This window comes from Cydia splendana, chromosome 1, assembly GCF_910591565.1.
Source record: "Cydia splendana chromosome 1, ilCydSple1.2, whole genome shotgun sequence".
Lineage (NCBI taxonomy): Eukaryota > Metazoa > Arthropoda > Insecta > Lepidoptera > Tortricidae > Cydia > Cydia splendana.
In genome coordinates, this window is record NC_085960.1 from 10,712,356 (window position 1) to 10,733,198 (window position 20,843).

The following is a 20,843-nucleotide window of genomic DNA, read 5'->3' on the forward strand; positions in this document are numbered from 1 at the left end:
ATACTCTTGCTGTGCATCATGTCTTAATGTAATGTTAGGGGACAAATTATTAAAAAAATAAGATATTATGTTAAAAACTTTATAAGCATAACAATCAAATAAAAATATACATCCACAGCTTTAAGAAAAATGATATTGGACATATGTTTGTAAATGCATATGACAGCTTTGATCAAAAATACTGGTTTATTTATTAAATTAGTAAAAAAAAAACATATCATTTAGAGAGTTGTTTTATGTTGACAGTAACAATACACAAATCTGCATGTGTAAAACGTAATTAATTAATTCAGTTCATTCTTGAGATACAACAGTAACTACAGTATTGCTACTTTTTAATTTCGACTTTTGTCAGACTGTACATAGCTTCATTTAGCTTTTATATTGGCAATAGCCTTTATTTAGCAGTTACATCAACAAAAGGCATCAGTCAAGCCCATGTCAGACCTTACAATTACATATTAAAAAATCTAATAACTCGACCTTAAAACACATAAAATTTTAATGCATGCTGTAGCTAAGCATCACAGCTTACAGAAATGAAATATATATATTTTTCATTTTCTCGTATTTGAATATTACCTTATTAAACCAGTTGATAATTAACAGGTTCAAGAATTTAGTTAATTTAAACAATACTTTTCAATATGAGATAGATTGTTTTGCTTTTTCATTTCAATAGTGCACTGTTAACAAAACATAGACTAAGTCATGTAAACTTCATTTTTTACATATGAGTATATTCCTTCCAATAAACTGTGTTTGTATTGTCAGATTTGCTTCATCAGATTTGTTTCGTCAGATTTGCTTGTCTAATTGCGTCAGCAAAGCAAGTGCTAAAGATTACAACATTTGAGACAAGAAAAGAAATGCATTACTTTTCTAATCTGTCAGCCGACATGGTTTTTACATGTATGCTGAGAAGATGATACAAGCCATACAAACTTTGTATGAATGAAACATTATTTATATTTAATACTTAAAACAATATGGATTAAATTTTTATTGGTGCTTAATTTTAAAGTGCAACCAATAATAAGAATGCACTATTTTAAGTGCATATAGATTTCAAGCTCCCTGATTTACTTCTTATGAACATTAGGGGTAGTGGATTGGAATACTGATGATGCTGACATGAGATTTTCAATATACTGCCCCAACACTTGGTTTTCCGAACGCAGCTTCAAATTTTCTTCCTTCACCGAGTCCACTCTCTGCGACAGATCTGTGAATAAAATACATAGGACTTATTTTTTAATAGTGTCGTTTTACAGTGTTACAAAAATCATAGTAAATAATAGTAATTATCAAATGGAGTAAACTACTTCTAAAGTTATTTCAGCATAATAGTTTTCTAAGGTTCAATGAGCAATCAAGTCTCTGAGCCTACAAGGTATTTAACTGTAAGCTAATTTGATAGGTTCACAGTAGACTGTGTGATGTCATCAATATGAATCTAAGGATGTAAAATAGTTGAGCATAAAATGATAACGTAATTAATAAATTAATAATCAATCATACCATCTAAAGTGTTCTGTAGCTCCAACACCTGCGATATCAACCGCGCCTTCTCTTCCTGCTCATCTAATCCCGAGTCGGGTTCAAAGCTCTGCGGCCCATTCAGGCCAGGGCTAGAAGAACCGCCAGTGTACGAACTAGGCAATGAGTCCATTGAACGACCATGATCTAAATGATTGTTCTCTACGTCGTCTGTAATAATCACTTGCGGATCATCGTCAGCTAATGGAATGTTGTCGTCGTTACACTTTTGCACTATTGACGACATTTTTCAAAATCTTAGCCTGGCAAAAGTTTTTTATTTATATTTACATACAATAAAAACTGCAACGTTTGACGAAAATCAATATTCAATAAGTTTTTGTCATTTAGTTGTCAAGTTTGACAGTGACAACCTAAAGGTACGTTTATAAACAGACTAAATCTTACAAAATTGAACTTTTCGGATAAAACACACACTATGCTTCATTATTATTATTTATTAAATGGATTGCTATTGTATTATGGTAAATTATATTATTTGACAAGGATATTACCAGAGTTATTTGACGCGGTGCGATGCGGTAGTCTGTTACTGCTTTTAAGAATAGTTTCTGAGGGGCTACCGCGAAAACCGAAATTCGCAAATTGCGGGGATCTTACTCTTTTACTCCAATGAAGGCGTAATTAGAGTGACAGAGAAAAATGCCCGCAATTGACGATTTTCGGTATTGGCGGTAGCCCTACTGAACGTATCCCATATTTATATTATTCCAGTTATATGTTTAAACGCTGAAAATATGTTACTTAAATTATGAAAATAATCTTACTTCTCTGTGGTACAACTAAAATGCACTGAAATATGAAACCTATGGAAGTGAAACGTCAACGAAAAATGCGTGCCAGTGTGACGTCATCCGGCCGCTAAACATGGCGGTTTTAGTGCTGCCCAAAAGATTTTTACTGTTACTAGGTTTTATCGATACTTCGATAACTTTTGAACGTTCTCGGCTCATTTTATTTAAAATATGAATGAATAATGAATATGTATGAATTATTTGAGGAATTTATATTTTAATAGTAAGTAAATATTCTTTATGAGTATATTGTTATGTGAAAAGATACTTTGATTGAGTAAGATATGTAAAATCTAAGACAATTTCGTGCTTCGAATTTAACAGGTAAACAGAGATGACGCTGTTCAACTCCATATATATTGCGATTTTTGCGGTAACTCTGATTTTCAAAAGTTGACGTTTGACAACTCAGTGACCGCAAAACACATGGCGCAGTACAGCGCCATCTGTTTTGGATGTCAGAATAAGTGTACGTGTTTTTCTTAGACTTTACCTCTCTATTACAATCAATTTTGTTGTGTTGTCAACCCTAAAGTCCGTAACACACTACCGCACCGCACCTCGACCTTGGTGCGCCGTACCTATAAGTGAGAGCGATACAAATTCAAACTTATCAAACGACGGGTGAAAAAAAACCAAAACACCTTGAGAACATTTATTTAATTACAAAAATAAGGAATGACTTCCGCTCTTCAACTTCAACTTCTTCAACATTTATTTAGCAAATAGGTCAAAAGGGCACTTGTACACGTCAACATTGAATTCACATACAAGCAATAATAATAACAATACATCAACAATTTTATAAAATACAACTAACTGCAACTACCAGTTCAAATTCAAACTAACATATTACAATTACTTAGTGATGTACCTATATGGTCTCTTAATGTCGAATTACATAAAAAAAACTATAATAATAATATAAAAAAAGCCCGCAGGGCAGCTTGTGGAGTAACGACCCCACGGACACGAGGGCTCCCGAGAGTCAGTCAGGGTCTCCGTCTCCAACCACTTTTTCTTTTTATGTTCATTTCTTGGTAACCTGTAAAACATGTTTTAATTATTTAATTAAGATAATTTAGTTGGTTTTAAGCGGGGTAGCATGATAAAGTAAGAAAATATAAATAAACAATCATAATAAATCGATATCAAAGTCGATAAATAAAGTACAACCCTAGCTGAAATGTTTACATTATTTAAGCGTAAAAATATAGTTAAATAAGTCAAATCACTTCATGATCTATAACTGCACAGAAGAACCTTGCTATTTATAATGTGAAACATCCTTAAAATTCCCAGGAACATTAACAATAACCAATATTTTTAATGTAAATTATAGCGTACCTGTGTAAGGTTAAAGATGGCTGATTTGGTGTTTTTCTTATGCAGCACCCTAATACACTACACACTGGCATATTCGCGACGTAATTGTTCACATTTGGCTTCAATTATTTTCAAACAGAAGCTAAATACTGAAAGATAATTAATAATTTTCATTTTCACCACGACTTTTTGACAGGACAACTACCGGCTGAACTGACTGACAATGACATTTAGGCCGCTAAACATGGCGGATTTTCGGCCGCATTAGGTATTTACGTATTTTCATGAACCACTTTATGTACGTACCGAAATACTGTCATCCTTTTTTGCTGTGGGTGACAGTGCTGAGTAAAAACGAGATAGATAGATATTTATGTTTGTGCCGTCAAAATGGGTGCTATTTCTATAAGCAATTGTACGTATAGAACAATATGTCTTGTCCCTATTATATAGGTCCATGCTAAAATGTCAAATTGCTTATGTCAAACTACTTATGACAAGGCAGTATGGCTTAGAGCTTTAGCCTGTCCTGATAAAAAAAAAAAAAGCTTATGTCAAAAATATATGTAATTTAATTTGTGTTAATCATATTTTTTATTTATATAGAATTTAAACATAATTGCTGCAGTGTTATTAGTTCGTATTTAATATAATTCAACTATGGCTCTGGCCATTAGAAAAAGTCCAACTAATTTATTCACCGCAGCCAAATGGCTTGCTCGGAGAGGTTATAATAATCAAGTTACTATTGGTATATTTATTACTTATCTTTATTCAATTTGACCCAAATTTGAACTTTTTTGTAGACTGCCGTTTTCTGTCAAGCCTTCCAGAGAAAGCCGAAGCGGTTCAAGATGAGAAGCCGAGGAGGGTGGGACGAAAGCCTGGAAACCGGAATGCGGCTTTAGAGTTCCGTCATACTTATCCTGAATTTTTGCCCGATCCTAATCCTAAATGGCGTAACAGCTTACGGGAGAAGTTGGAGAGAGCTGATATGCTGAAAAGGAGAAATCAGATTGACATCCCAGAGTTTTATGTTGGTATGTAAGCAAAATATAGCTTTGTATGTACTTGCAACTACATAGTATTTGCAAGTATGTACTTGCAACTACATAGTATTTGCAAAAAATTATAATAATGAGTACAATATTGGAATGAACAATTAAAATTAATAAACATTGCAAGGGAATATGTGTTACTGAATGAATAAGTCCCTGCTAGAGGCTAGTTAATGTTTGCCTAAACACATTTTCTCTGTTTTCAGGCTCTATATTAGCAGTGACCATAACAGATCCTCATGCTCAGGGCAAGATCAATCGCTTTGTGGGCATCTGTATTGAAAGGAAAGGCTGTGGTTTGAGGGCAGAGTTCATTTTGAGAAATGTCATTGATCATCAAGGAATAGAGGTAAGCAAGGATACAATGTGTGAAGTGCTGCTGTAATATTATATTATTTGGAACTATGCTGAAAATATAAAATTATTTAAAAATAACTCAGTAGAAATTACAATTTAAAGAAAAAAAAATTACCACTTTGGGAAAGATTTGAACTATTTCATTTATCTTTTAACTTAAAATTTGTAGTATTTTATGCAGATGTATCTGCTTGATGTTTAATAACTCTGTGGAATACAATTCACTACAAGATAAGTTCTCAGAAGTCTTCATTCTAAACCAGCAAAGCTTGGCATAATATCTATTTGATTAAAAACTTGCCTTTCATTATAGCAATATTACATATGCACATTTATTAAAGGTTCGCTATGAGCTATATGACCCCACCATCCAAAAGATCCAAGTGCTACGTATTGAAAAGCGCCTCGATGATAAGCTGCTGTACTTGAGGGATGCTCTACCAGAGTACAGCACATTCCCAACTGACATGGATCCGGAGATCTTGCCAGAGGGGACTCCTGTGCCTATTAATCCTGTTCAGGTGAGAATTAATAATTAAATAAATGACTTTTTTTACATATTTGGGTATAATTGTGTAATAACCAAAAAAGTATTACAGTAGTTTTTCTTGGTTTCCTTGAGATCATTCCCTGATTCTAAAATGAGTGTGAATTGATGATGAAAACAAAACCTATAATAGAAACTGACATATCACAATTTCTAGTCTATGCTGTCCTTGAAGAATTGTTAAACCCTTGATTTACTATACATTATTAAACTTGATGACTTGTAATATTTTTAGGTAAAACTGAAACCAAGACCATGGCTCGAAAGATGGGAGAGGCAAGATCTTAAAGGAGTGTCTAATATTGAAGAATATCTAAAGGAGAAAGACAGAGTGAGGCGAGAACTGAGGAAGACTCCATGGGAGAAATATGATTTGATGAAACAGTACAGGTACATTTTAGTTAATTATAGATCTTGTGTTTGTATTGAAGAACCTTCATCCTTGTCTAAAAAGCTAGATGTTTGAATCCAGGAAATACCCCGCAAGCCAGTTACAGACATAACCAAGTTCATCTCAGCATAAAGGGCATTTATTTGTGTGACAAGCCTGTACATTATTACTATTATTATTTACTTGGTAATGGATGTTTTTTTTTATCAAAGTATGTGGATACACAGATAAATATCTATACATTTAACTATGTATATGTAATGCTGTGCCATTTCATAGTACACAATCATTTTGCTTAGTTTACGGTAGTTGTCTAGGTTGACCTGTGTAAGATTGTCCGCAAATATCTTATTTGATTATGTTCATTAGGATTAATATAAAATTTGTATATACATATAATTTTCCAGAAAAATTATTCCTGAAGAAGACCAAAGCGAAATATGGAGTGAAGTGTACAATCAACTGCATCAGCTGCAGATAACGCGCAAGAAGACATATAGAAAACGCACGCTTAGTGCACCAAAACCGCAGCTTGGATAACTGTTATGTATAAAACATAGTTTTTAGATATAAAATTAATAAAGCTATACAAATATTACTTATGCTATATCTTAAATTATCCCTATAATTATTCCCTATTGTATGCAAAAGCTGCAATTGGAAAAACCAAGTCAGTGCAAAAACCTTATCCTAAAAGAACATTATTTTATGTAGTGGCAACACCGGTCGTGCGTTTCGAAAATGCTTAATTGGAGAACATGCACAGCATATCATATCACATATCCACAGCCAGTCACAGTCTAATGTAAGTTATTCACGTTATTGTACATTTTGTTTTCTCGCAATTGATCGTTAAAAAGGCTTTTTAGTTATATAACAAAATAAAAAATTCTATCTAATTGCGGTCAGTGAGTATCTAAACTAAACGCAACACTATTCTGAATGCCAAATGGTTTCGGGGGAAAGCTAAAAGATGTCGCTACTAATCACAATATTAGTTCGTTTTCGTTTGATTCACCCGGTTGCTTTGCGTGCATTGCATGCAACATGCAAGTTTGCAAGTAGTTTGTTCGTGTTGTGTGCGTGACGTACGGCGTTAAGCTAAGAGCTAAGGAAGTTCATTCGTTGCACTTGAATGCACTTTACACATAATACTCCAATTGTATTAGAAGAAGATCTAATAAGTTAACGAAGGAACATTAAAACTTAAGTTTTGTTAGTGACTTGTGAAGTGATAAGTGTTGCTTAAGTTGGATCCGGAGTTGCAATTGATCACCTCGTCGCCGGGTAAGTAATTATTTATGCACTATACATAATGCTGCATTTAAAAACATAGTATATTGTTGTAACTACTAGTTTATTACTCTTTTGGTTCATGAAAATTAAGTTTATGTCATCAGTGGATGAATTTTGCAAGATTCACACGTACCTATTTGGGAACTCGTGCCATAAATTTGCAACTGCATTTTATCCTTGATTTATTGATTATGCGTCACTGTTACTGGCCACTACGTGACCACCGTTATGTTCTCGCCTTTTAAGTATACTAATTTAACTCATAACAGGTTTTTACTTACTTTGTGTTCATGTTTTTGTTTCGCACATAGTTTATGACGGTTCCTAGGTAGGTACTAATTTAGTCTGTTTGACCCAACATAGGTTATGCAATGGTTTTTAAACAATCAAATTATTGAACTTAGAATACTTATTTTACTAATTTTCTTCAGGAATTTATTTAAACGATCTCACTCGCTTTTGTTTATGGTAATAACAATATGAATATTAAGTAAATGTAGTCAGATACTTATCTATGTTTTATCTTTGCAGCATGCCAGCAAATGAAGTAGCACTAGAAAACCTTGGATCCTTACTTCCTGCCTGCACCAAGTCCTACCTACACTATCCTCCCTTTTAAGTTTGTCATAAAATACAACTGAATTCCTGTAAACCATTAATGTCAATGTAGTAATACTAATTTCTTTATTTCTAGTTCTACCTGGCTATGTGTTAATGTGTCCGATGACAGTATGTCAACAGGTACTAGTGGGAGTATTGTCAGCGAACATGTTAATGATTACTGACCAATAATTATCTAAGGTCAGATGGGATGAGAAAAACACTGGGGCAAGACTGACACTTGTAGGGAATCCTCATACTGTTACTCTTACTCTGAGTAAAATAAACTATGTTTGTCTTACCCCAACTGACCTTGTGCTTTTGATTGAATATTCTGAACAAACTACCTATATAAATAAATAAATATTTAAATATTATAGGACATTTATTACACAAATTGACTAAGCCCCATGGTAAGCTCAAGAAGGCTTGTGTTGTGGGTACTCAGACAACAATATATATAATATATAAATACTTAAACACTATCTATTTAAGGCTGCTATTTGTCTGCATTTATCCCAGTTTCGAACCTATATCCGGGCCATCTGGATACTGTTTTGGAAAGCATTTATCTGTATGACAGGTTAATCATTGGATGCTCAAATAAACTGTACTTAATTTATTTGACCATAGCTGAGAGAAGTACAAGCTTTAGGTAATCCTATCCGAAGGCGCATGGCACACTGCATCGGATTCGATCCCAGCGGGATGTTGCTTTAAAACGCACATAGCATTGTCTCGCTCAAACATTGGAAGGATGTGCAAATGGGGTGCAGTGTGCCATGCGCCTAACACAAAAAATAAATTCATACTAGACATTTTGGATGATAAAATAGTAAAAGTATATAGATAGTTAAAGGGCCTGAAATGAATAAAAAAAAATAAGGAATGTGTTGTATGTAAAGTCTGGCAAACAAGTTTTATAACAGAGGAATAAACAATCTACACTCATTCCTCTTGATGAGGGGTTAAAATATTAATGTAAGAAAGGGACAGTATGATTCCCTCTGCCTATGATCTATTAGATTAGATAGATATAAGTGATAAGGGCCCTGACCGAATTTTCAGTCATTTTTTTGTTTTTTTTTTCTGGATAACGATTTTTTCTGCTCCATACAGAACAACCGAGGTTTGAATCTACGATTTTTGACCACAACACACCACACATGAAAAGTTAACAGACCTTCACTGGGTTTTTTTTTGTGGTTTATACCTAGTAAAAATGAAGCTACTTTAAAACTTAATAAATTAATATTTATTTTGCTTATTAATGCTTACTTATTATTTATGAACTTTTAAAGACGAATTCTCATAATTCGACAATATTACAGGAAATACATTGTAATTTCGTCATAGGAAGAAGCTTAGGGCGCGGTCGACGACCGATAATCCCGCTCGTAGGCAGATAGTGCGCTATGAGGAATTAGAACTGACACCGCCCTTCGTTTGGGAATGACTTATACGTGGAAATGGCCTATGCCATGCCCTATACTTTAGCTCTATGCACCATGATTTGACACGCAAACCTAGGGGGCCGATTTTTCAATTTCGAGCGCTCGATTTCATGTGGCTCCCTTTATATCTGCACTACTAGGCATTTAAATTTTACTAATAGAATTGAAAACGAGTGATCAATACCACTATATAGATTCCCAATTTCTATTGCTCGTATTCCAAAGTATCAATTTACCGTTATGCACAGATTTACGAGTGAAGGAATCTAGTGCTCGTAATTCAAAAATCGGCCCCCTGTCCCCTGCTACTCTCCTTTGAAGATTTTGCGTAAGTTACGTTGGATGTGTCCTTAAACTATTTTTCTACATAAAACAGTAGATAGGTACAGTCAACGGTAAAAATATGGGTGTACAAATGATTTCAAAAATATGTCCCATAACTCTTATGTCAGTGAATTAAGAACTATGGGACATATTTTTGAGTAAGTTGTCTACACCCATATTTTTACCGTTGACTGTACCTGCCAGAGCCTTAAGGTGCAGTGGGTTCAGAAAACGAAGTTTTTAAAAAGCCGTAGCTCTTTTTTGGATCATAATACGGCTGCCATACATTCAATTAGCAATCTTGAGGGCTTTTTCTAGTGACTTCCGCGATTCGAATCCTAAGTTTTTGACTTTTGCTCGATAGAAAACGATCACGAACATAGGTCTAAAACGGACTTTAAAGATTCGTAACAATTTGTGCACAAAAGATAAAAATATGAAAACTGCTTCTAATAACGCGCAATTTTATGCTTGAGCGAATTCCGCGATTACTTTTTTTTTTTATTTAACATTAAATAAATAAGTTCAAAAACATGATATCAGCGGTCCCGTGCACGCAACTTCTTTGATCAGATGCCCGCTGGGCTTGAACGAAGGCGGGCCTATCGCAGGGCGCACTAAACTGACAGTTGGGTTTTGCAATTATTTTGACATTAAATCATATACGTATATGAAAAAGTATACCAGTAGACCAATTGTATTTAAAAAAAATAGGGTAATTAAATTATGTGAGAACTTCTCCTCTCACACTAAACTAATCACTAAAAAACACTGTGTATAACGAAATACTTTAATATCAAATACAACACAATAAAATAATACAATTACAATAAAAACAGCCTCCGCTGACAATATTATTTTCTCGAACAGAGAACCGTCATAACATTCTATTCAAACATCCTTCAAGATTCAAACCAGCCAGTCTGTCAACAATTGCCTAGGCCTCTTTGCTCTAACACTCCTCCTCAATTGTTTTCCCTCAGACATCCTATCCTCATCCAAACTCTCCTGGTTCCTTTCACTCTAACTAACGAACAACCTTTAACACACACCCATCTCTCTACGACAAAAATCATGCTTCTCTCTAACAACGGCTTTTGTCAAGACATCAGCAACCATTCGCTTTGTTTCTAAGTACGCCAGCGAAATTGCACCATTTTCGATTGCTTCTCTAATAAAATGGTAGCGAACATCAACATGCTTAGTCTGCTGATGTTGCACTGGGTTTTGTGCAATTGCCATAGCGGATTGGCTGTCCGTATGTATTGTTATGGGCGACTCCTCTTTTCCCATAATTTCTGTAAGGAACCTTTGAAGGAATATGGCTTCTTTGGCAGCTTCGGATAGGCTCATATATTCAGCCTCAGCTGTTGATAAAGCTATACTCCTTTGTTTGGTACTTTGCCATGAAATGGCTCCCTTTGCCATCATGAAGACATTGCCGGAATATGACTTTCTGTCAACAAGGTTTCCACCATGATCTGCATCGGCAAATCCTCGTATATATCCGTATGTCATGTCCTTGGAGTACTTGAGTCCCATGCTTTTCGTACCTTTAAGATACCTCAGTATTCTCTTTGTAGCAGTCCAGTGAACTTCCTCATAGTAGTTACAAAACTGACTCATAAAATTTACTGAATGTGCTATGTCAGGTCTAGAACACACAGCTATATACATCAGTGATCCTATCAGCTCTCTGTAGGGTATACTCTCATCAGGTGTATATGGCTCTTGTGGTTTCTGAAAACGTTGGCCTGGAACTCCTGGTGTACTAACTGGCTTGCAGTTTTCCATTTTAAACCTACGAAGGACTTTGTCTATGTATTCTTCTTGGTCGATTTGGATATTTCCGTTTTCTTGTTTAATTCGCATTCCAAGAAACAGTTCGGCCTTTCCCAAATCCTTCATCTCAAATTTTGCCTTCAGTCCATCTTTAACATTTTCCATCTCAATCTTGTTGTTATATAGTATCAAGATGTCATCTACATATACAGCTAGGATTATCGTGTCCTTTTCTGTTTTTCTTATATAAACACACGACTCATTTTTACATCGTTTGAAGTTAAGGCTCTCCAGCTCAACGTGTAACTTCAAATTCCACGATCTTGGTGCTTGCTTAAGTCCATATAGGGATTTCTGGATAAGACACACGTAGTCTTCCTTCCCTTCCTCTTCGAAATGTGGTGGTTGACGCATGAAGACTCTCTCATTAAGACTTCCATTTAGAAACGCGGTTTTTACGTCCATGTGATCAATTTGTAGACCGAGATTAGCCGCTAAAGCTAGAAGAAGTCTCATTGAACTGTGTCGCACTACCGGTGAGAAAGTCTCGTCGTAATCTATGCCTTTTCTCTGGCTAAAGCCGCGTGCAACCAAGCGAGCTTTGTAACGAGTTTTATTCCCCGCCTCCTTTTTGATTCTAAATATCCATTTGGAATCAACAACGTTGCTTGCTTGTTCAGGCTTTACTAGAATCCACGTTCCGTTTGTCTTCAGTGCGTCAAGCTCCTCCTTAATCGCATCTCTCCATTGTTGAGCATCCTTTCTGGATAATGCCTCTTGCACTGTAAGCGGATCATCCACCTCTGATGTCGCTTGGTAGGTTACATAATCAGGTAACTGAACAGGTTTTCTGTCTCTGAGTGGATATCTCCTTTCTTCCACTAAAGGTTCAACTGGTGTATCTCTATTCTCTTCAGCTGGTAAAAGTTCTACTGATATATCTCTATTTTCTTCATCTGATCTCTCTTCAGACGAATCCCAGTTTTCTTCACAATCAGATATTTCAATATGAGCATCATGACCTCCATCATTTAACTCCAGGTTCTCTACCTGAACCCTTTGCTCTTGCTGAACATTTTGCTGTAGAGTTTCCCGTTGCTGAACATTATCTCTTTGCTGTGGAGTTACCGGTTGCTGTACATGATCTTCTAGGTTAATTGTAACGTGCTGCTTCTTCTCAGGATCATGAGCCCTTGCACCTCCTTCATATTTTTGGTTCTCGAAAAATACTACATTTCGGGCTCTATGCAGCTCTCCATTTGAAGGATCTATCAGCCGGTACCCTACCCTACCCTAGTTGACTCTTCGCAATATCCTACAAATACCAGCTCTTTACTCTTCGGATCCCACTTGGTTCTCTTTTGATCTGGTATGTGCATATATGCCTTGCATCCGAAGACCTTGAGATGACTTAGATCTGTCTTTCGTCCAGTCCACATCTCTTCTGGCGTCATCTCCTTTACCGCTATAGTAGGACTTCTATTTTTTAAGTATACAGCAGTGTTTACTGCTTCGGCCCAAAAACTGACGGGAAGTCCTGCCTCTTGTAACATTGCTCGGCTCTTATCGGCAATCGTCCGATTTGCACGTTCGGCTACACCATTTTGTTCAGGCGTGTATGTAATGGTTAGCTGATGCCTTATGCCATGTTCTTTGAGGTAGGCATCCACTCTCTTGTTTACGTATTCAGTTCCATTGTCAGTTCTTATTACTTTCACTTTCTTTCCTGTTTGCCTCTCTGCTAAATAGTAAATTTATAAACTCTTTTATTTTTTCAAACGCTTCACTTTTAGCTTCAAGAAAATATACGAAAGTTTTTCGCGAGTAGTCATCGATAAAAGTTATATAGTACCTATGACCCCCAATAGACTTACCACTCATTGGCCCGCTAATATCCGAATGAATTAGCTCAAGGAGCTCTCCAGCTCTCGTAGCCTGGTTACGTTTAAATGGTTGCCTAGTCTGCTTGCCCATCAAGCAGGCTACGCAGTCCATTTTGGAGTTAGTAATGTTTAAAAAACTCACCCCTGTTGCCATTTTGTCTCTCAATAAAGTCAGGTTACGTACACTCAAGTGCGCCATCCTTTTATGCCAAAGCTCCATCTCGTTTCCAATTGTAGACGCCAGTGCAACTGCCTGCGAGGAACATGTCAGTTTATAAATGCCCCTATCATGCTTTCCGGTTACACATGGGTGCCCATTTATAGAACATTCATCAGCATTATAAATTTGGCAACCTTTTTTATTAAAAACCACAACCTTATTTTTAGTATTGACCATATTGCTCACACTAAGTAAATTTGAAGACAAGTCTGGTACATACATCACATTACTGATACTAATATCAAGTGAACCATCCTCTACAATACCAAACCCTTCTCCAAAAACCTTACCTCCATTCGCGCAACTCACTTCTACCTCTTTGTCAAAGTTCACAAACTTATCCATCCAGTCCTTCCTGAAACTCATATGTCCTGACGCTCCTGAATCTATTATCCACTCGTCTTGATGAGTCTTCTCTCGATCTACACTGCTTAGTGCTGTCGCCATATGATTCCTCTTCGATTGACGTGGATTGTGTGGACAGTCACAAGCTTTATGCGGTCCCTCGCAAATGAAGCATTTGACAGTCCTCTTCTCTTTGGACTCTTTGTTCCTCTGAACAAATTTCTTATGAGTGTTGTGATGCTTTGATGAAGTGAGCGCTGAGCTTGAACTAGGCTTGTTACTTGGGCCTGCACTCATTTTGTTCTCATCGAGTTGCAGCAGTTTTGTTTTAACATAGTCCGAAGTTAAGGTTATGTTCGCGCTCTCCAGCGCCAACCTCATAGGCGCATATTCCTCAGGTAGGCCTTGTAGCATGAGTGCTGCTAGTAATTCGTCATCGATTTCTTTATCTAAGTCTGCTAGTTGGTTGCTAACTTGCATCAGTTCAGTTATGTATTCAGTTATTGAATTAAACATGTTCAATTTTAGGCTCACTAGCCTTGACAACAATCTACATCTATTGTTGATACCTTTATCTTCGTAAGCTGCTTTCAGATTATTCCACGTCTCGTACGCCGTAGTAGCTTTACGCACGTGCACCTTGCACTGACTCTCGATCAGTAAACATATTTTGGTTCGCGCTCTCTGATCGTTTCTCTTTGCCGTAGCATTTGTCGTGTCAGCAACTGCCTCAATATACTGCCACAAATCATCGTGCACCAATATGCACTCCATGTCAAACTTCCAGGTATTCCAGTTATTGTTACCTTGCAATTTCTCTATGCTCGGGAGCCCCGGTCCCGCATTCGACATGTTGGTACTCATTGTGTTGTTACTCGAACGAACGTAGGACGTTTTAGGTAGGTAGTTCTTACCGCCGTATTCCTCTAGATCCAACATAAAATATTTCTCTCTGAGCTTTACACTAGTGTTGTACCTTGTTCATGATTAGATCGATCAGATTTTTGGAAATCGTGCTTCCCATAACCTGTGAGAACTTCTCCTCTCACACTAAACTAATCACTAAAAAACACTGTGTATAACGAAATACTTTAATATCAAATACAACACAATAAAATAATACAATTACAATAAAAACAGCCTCCGCTGACAATATTATTTTCTCGAACAGAGAACCGTCATAACATTCTATTCAAACATCCTTCAAGATTCAAACCAGCCAGTCTGTCAACAATTGCCTAGGCCTCTTTGCTCTAACAAATTATCATCACATAGAGCTCGAGTCTCATCTTAAATTTGATTTGTTGTTGTTTACGGGGCATACTTATTAAAAAACGCAGTAAACTATCTTAAAACAATACGGTTCCAAAATCATTTAAGTAATTTGCTCCTTGAAACCCCGCTTAAAATGAAAAAAGTTTGAAAACTCATACTTACTGATTGGAGTTAATTTTCATTATGCTGGTATTACCTAATATTGCGTCATTTTAAAAACGTACCCATGTGACTTCTGTACGTCAACGTCAATGAACTGATTGTGATGACAATTTTTTGATCTTGTATTTATGTTAGAGAACTTTTGATCTTCAAATATTACCTATTAATACGGAACGATATGTAAATATTTCGTGTACTACTTGAAAATCTTGAAGCGGTACACCTATTTTGTTGCTGTGAGGTCCGCCTAGATGTATAATGCGGTTACGTGCTGTTCTGCAAACCTTCATGAAATCAAGAATAAATAAACGACTATGGTCTAGCCTCAGTCCTAGCGAGTTTTTGCGGCTCGTGAGGCGTGAGATATACTTGCCTACGAGGCTTACAGGCTGCAGACTGGTTTACTGGGATTGTCTATGTATCGATTGTTATCCAAATTTACTATAAAATAAAACAAAGTTTTTAGTTCAATTATATTCTGTGCATATATAATTTTATTTATTATACCTCGTCGATGACAAACATGCATACGACCCGTCTGATGGTAAGCAGTCTCCGTAGCCTATTGATATAGCCTGCAACTCCAGAGGTGTTAGGTACATGCGCGTTGCCGTGCCTAACCCTCGGCACCCTCGTTGATAACTGGCAACCATACTCACCGGCAGGAACAATACTATGAGTAGGATCTAGTGTTATTTGGCTGCAGATTTCTGTAAGGTTTAGCTCTGCTTTAGATCTGGAATGACATCTGCTGTGCTGTGTCCTACCACACAAAGCGAGATGTAATTCACAGTGGCCATACCTCTCTTTTGGACGTAGTTCTAGGACCAGAGGAATGTCCATATATCTTAAGTATTTTCGTACTATATAACTACACAGATTCAGATTCTGAACATATAACCGTAAGTTTACCAAAAATTTGGCGTAGCTGTACAGCCAGATGCAGAGAAAAACAATCCGCCAAAATTAAATTTCCACCCTGCCAGGACTTTATTTATTGACGAAGATAACGAAATGCAAAAATGTAGTGATGAACATAGGTGGACAGTAATTTTGTAATTTTGGATGCGTAGGGGTGAGCGGGGAGAAACGCAACACTTTGTACTTTGACCTTAGTTTCTGGCTAACCGTTATTATTTTGATGAAATTAATGTAGTCATATATAACTTCATTGCATGTTCTGTACATTAACATCTTGATGAACCTTATAATTGTGTATTTTGTATGTAAGTACTAGAGTGACTAAAAAATCGTCTGTTGTTACTTATGACCCCGTTGGCGTGTAGAAAGTAACACATGTGGGTCAAAAGTAACAAGACACAGTGGGCTGTAATTAATATAATATGACATATCAAATCAAAAAAGTACTATATAACTATGTAAATTATTATTGATCACGCACTTTAATATTTGCATTTTAACTACATAAACATTAGCATTTTAAGAAAACAAATCAATATTAAGTCCTCGTTAGAAATTGTTTTTATTTCAAGTGATGAGATCAATTATTCTGTTATAAACATGTTTCCTACTCAGATAATTCAGGCTCAGAGTTTCTTCACTCATAAATATGGCATACATCGTTTAAATCATCATTGACGCATTAAGCGTGTGACCCCATATTAGATTCAATAGGTATATATTGTATGGGATGTAAATGTTACTTTTGTACCTATACGGCTTTGTTACTTTTGTACCCGACCGCATTTTTCTGAAAACATGAAAGATATCTTTGAAACGGAACGTGTTCGAGAAAATAAATTGCAATCAATCTAATCAATAATCAATATCCCTTCGGGTGGCAGGGCCTCCGGTTGAAGGGTAGGAAAAATGACGCGGCCATTTTTTTAAATATGCCCCTGCTTGGCAGAGGCCGGGAGCCGGACACTTCCCTAATTGGCGGCGAACCGGGAGACGGTTCCGTCATAACAAGCCCGTGAGTGGCAGAGACCGTCTCCCGGCCTCTGTGCGACATCGTATTTCGCACCTAAAATAAAACCGTTAACCCTATGCCTTGCTTGCTCACTCTTGCAAGATGCATTCGTCAATAAACAATTAAGGATGGTATTCCTTAACGGTCGAATTCCCGCGTAAAATAAAGTTTGTTAGAACTGTGTGAATCATATTAAATGTATTGTTTTGTCATAAAAACTGCTTTTTCTACAATCAATTGTTTTATTTCCTAATTATACGTATTTTTATACATGAAAGTAGAAAAAAATTGGTAATAATATGAGATTTGATCAAGTCCAGCATAATTCACATAAAATAGAATGTAATTCATTGGTATACAATCAAATAAACCATTTTATGCTGAATTCAATAATACATAGTTAATATATATCATTCATACATATTTTTTGAGAAATGGTCATATTTCTAACACGCGCCAAATTCGCGATGACCACCCTGGAGGCCCCGCCACTTGACGTATATTTTTCCAAAATGGCCGCGCCACCCAACTTCAACCCACCGTTAAATCTGAGGCGCCGCCATTCAACGGCTTGTTATGTCTGTCCGTCTCCCGGCTCCCCGCCACCATAGAGACCGGGAGCCGGACAATGCCACTCTAGGGGATATGCAATTTTTCAGAAAATTAAGTATTTTAATACAACGTAAACATCAAATAACTAAAAGTCGAAAAACGTACTTTTGATTAGAAAAATCACGTTGCGTTTTCTCACACAACCTAATAGCACGTGGCGCCCGTTTCGACTGAATGCAAGTGAAGGGGGCGCCACTGTCTATCACCTAATAGCAGCGGAGTGGTGTTTTGACTATTAGATAAACTTACAGAGCAATAGTAACTTTCCTTTCTACCCGCCGTTACGTTTGTCCCCGCTCTCCCCTACATTTCACTTGAAAAGGCATGCAAAATTTTCTTATTAGCTAGGTACTACCATGGTACTACAACTAAATATATACAGATTAAAGCTAAGCTAACGTAAGTAAGTTATATAATAATAACATCATCGGAATACACATATGATTTCAATTAAATTGTCATTGAATTAATTTTGCGCCTTATCGAAAGCCCTATTGAATAGAGTAGTACCTAAATAACGTTTTTCATCTGACGACTTCTGTATTTATTCGGTTTATTTAGTACGCGTATCTAATGAATTCGATTTTAGTTAATTTACATGTAAATACATCACATGTGACTTGAACAGACAAGAATAGTAAGATAAAATATATTGTTTCTCTTCCTTCTTTCAATGGAACTTTTTTAGAGTTTCTCTTCCTCAAAGGAGGCTAGTGGTTAACACGAAACTCAAAATACTCTCATTTGCATCTTTAAAAAAACAGGATGGGTCACTGACCTGTCCCAGTAAACTGAGGTAGTGTGCGTGAAGTGTACTTGTGTGTGAAATGGGGTAATTTGACAGAATCTGAAAATTTTCCTCGGGCATACCTCGCCTTAAGGCTCCGTCACACAGACGCATTTTGAGGGAGCCGCGTGAGCGGGGCGTGCCACTTTTACATATAAAACGCTTACGCCCCGCCCAGAAAACGCGCCTGTGTGATGGAACCTTTATACCCACTACTACGAGTACTACTACCTACTCTGAAGTGCGTCAAGAGTTCATGTCCAATACCTATGTATGCCGCGCTGGACGCATTATCAACCCTAGTAAACCTAAACCTACCCTGTTTGTACCCCACTCAACGTCATTCCATAGAAGTTTCGGTGGAACACTTGTATAAAAACGAAATATTTTTTTTTTCTAGAAATATTGATTTTACTGGCGCGAATTAGGCACTGGCCGCTAAAGTAGAAAAAAATGACACAGTTATGACAGTTCACTGCAAACAGTGCAAACTAAAATGTAATGTGATTATTTATTAAATAGAATGGAAAGTAAACTAGGATACTCAAGTACTTTTTTATATACTGAGTTTAAAGTAATGTGACATCATTAAACTAAGTGATGGTTAAAACATAATATATTTCAAGCGAAAGCAGAGGAGCGGCGGCGGTGAGTGGTGAGATCGGGTTATTCCCACTAGTTACCACCAAGTTGTTACCAGTGGTAACTACTGGGAATTTTTTTCCCACCTTTTACCACTGGTAACTACTGGGAATAAAAATTCCCAGTAGTTACCACCAATTCGGTTTAGTGGTAACTACTGGGAATTTTTATTCCCAGTAGTTACCACCAAAATTTTGTTAGAGTTAAATACTAATAAAAACACTATAAATAGTGTAGTATAAATATATAGAGTAATTTAATAAATAATTATAAGTCGATTAGTGTTTTAGTAAACTCCCTTAAAAGTCACCAAAAACATTGAAACAGTTTAACCGGTACTAGTACAAAAACTATGATGTACATATATCTTAAGGATAAATTTAATAATCCATTTAGATGATTTTTCAAGTGATTTTATTAGGTAATTCAAAATACAACTACAGAAGAACTACAGACCCATCACGCTTCTGAGCCATGTCTATAAGCTGTTTTCAAGGGTCATCACGAACCGTCTCGAATACAGACTTGATGACTTCCAGCCTCCCGAACAAGCCGGTTTCCGAAAAGGCTATAGTACCATAGACCACATCCATACGCTGCGGCAAGTTATACAGAAGACCGAAGAGTATAACTTGCCATTATGCTTAGCGTTTGTGGACTATGAGAAAGCCTTCGATTCGGTGGAAACATGGGCGGTGCTTGAGTCTCTTCAGCGATGCCATATTGACTATCGGTACATCGAAGTGTTGAAGTGTTTGTATAGTAACGCCACCATGTCGGTCCGAGTACAGGAGCAGAGCACGAGGGCGATTCCATTGCGAAGAGGCGTAAGGCAGGGAGACGTTATCTCTCCGAAACTGTTTACTGCCGTAATGGAAGACGCCTTCAAGCTCCTGGAATGGGAAGGACTTGGCATCAACATCAACGGCGAATACATCACTCACCTTCGGTTTGCCGACGATATCGTAGTCATGGCAAAGTCGATGGAGGAACTCAGCATGATGCTCGATGACCTCAACCGAGTTTCACAACGGGTGGGCTTGAAAATGAACATGGACAAGACGAAACTTATGTCAAATGCCAATGTTGTGCCCATCCCAGTCTCTGTTGGGAACTCGGTACTCGAAGTTGTTGACTCGTACATCTACCTAGGACAAGTAGTCCAATTAGGTAGGTCCAACTTCGAGAAAGAGGTCAACCGCCGAATCCAACTCGGTTGGGCAGCGTTCGGGAAACTACGTAATGTCTTTTCGTCCGACATACCTCAGTGCCTCAAGACGAAAGTCTTTAATCAATGTGTGTTACCAGTGATGACTTACGGCTCCGAAACGTGGTCTTTCACTATCGGCCTCATCTCAAAACTTAAAGTCGCTCAACGAGCTATGGAGAGGGCTATGCTCGGAGTTTCTCTACGTGATCGAATCAGAAATGAGGAGATCCGTAGACGAACTAAAGTCACCGACATAGCCCACCGGATTAGCAAGCTGAAGTGGCA

General features: G+C 36.9%; 2 protein-coding genes and 1 long non-coding RNA gene across 3 annotated transcripts; 2 read left to right on the forward strand and 1 right to left on the reverse strand.

Moving 5' to 3' along the window:
- Positions 1–335: 335 nt before the first annotated feature.
- Positions 336–1,811, reverse strand: LOC134796315 (short coiled-coil protein homolog). The gene is made up of 2 exons (XM_063768403.1): positions 1,522–1,811; positions 336–1,225 (listed from the first exon to the last, which is right to left on the reverse strand). Exons 1-2 carry the CDS (start codon positions 1,784–1,786, stop codon positions 1,083–1,085), a joined length of 408 nt encoding a protein of 135 aa, XP_063624473.1. The 5' UTR covers positions 1,787–1,811; the 3' UTR covers positions 336–1,082.
- Positions 1,812–4,238: 2,427 nt separating this feature from the next.
- On the forward strand, positions 4,239–6,631 carry LOC134795935 (large ribosomal subunit protein bL19m). Its single transcript, XM_063767838.1, has 6 exons — positions 4,239–4,407; positions 4,487–4,720; positions 4,945–5,087; positions 5,437–5,616; positions 5,878–6,032; positions 6,441–6,631. Exons 1-6 carry the CDS (start codon positions 4,341–4,343, stop codon positions 6,571–6,573), a joined length of 912 nt encoding a protein of 303 aa, XP_063623908.1. The 5' UTR covers positions 4,239–4,340; the 3' UTR covers positions 6,574–6,631.
- A 724-nt stretch (positions 6,632–7,355) lies between these two features.
- LOC134796608 (uncharacterized) lies at positions 7,356–7,988 on the forward strand. The gene is made up of 2 exons (XR_010144976.1): positions 7,356–7,657; positions 7,861–7,988. It is a non-coding gene; the product is annotated as an uncharacterized LOC134796608 (long non-coding RNA).
- The last annotated feature ends 12,855 nt before the right edge of the window (positions 7,989–20,843 follow it).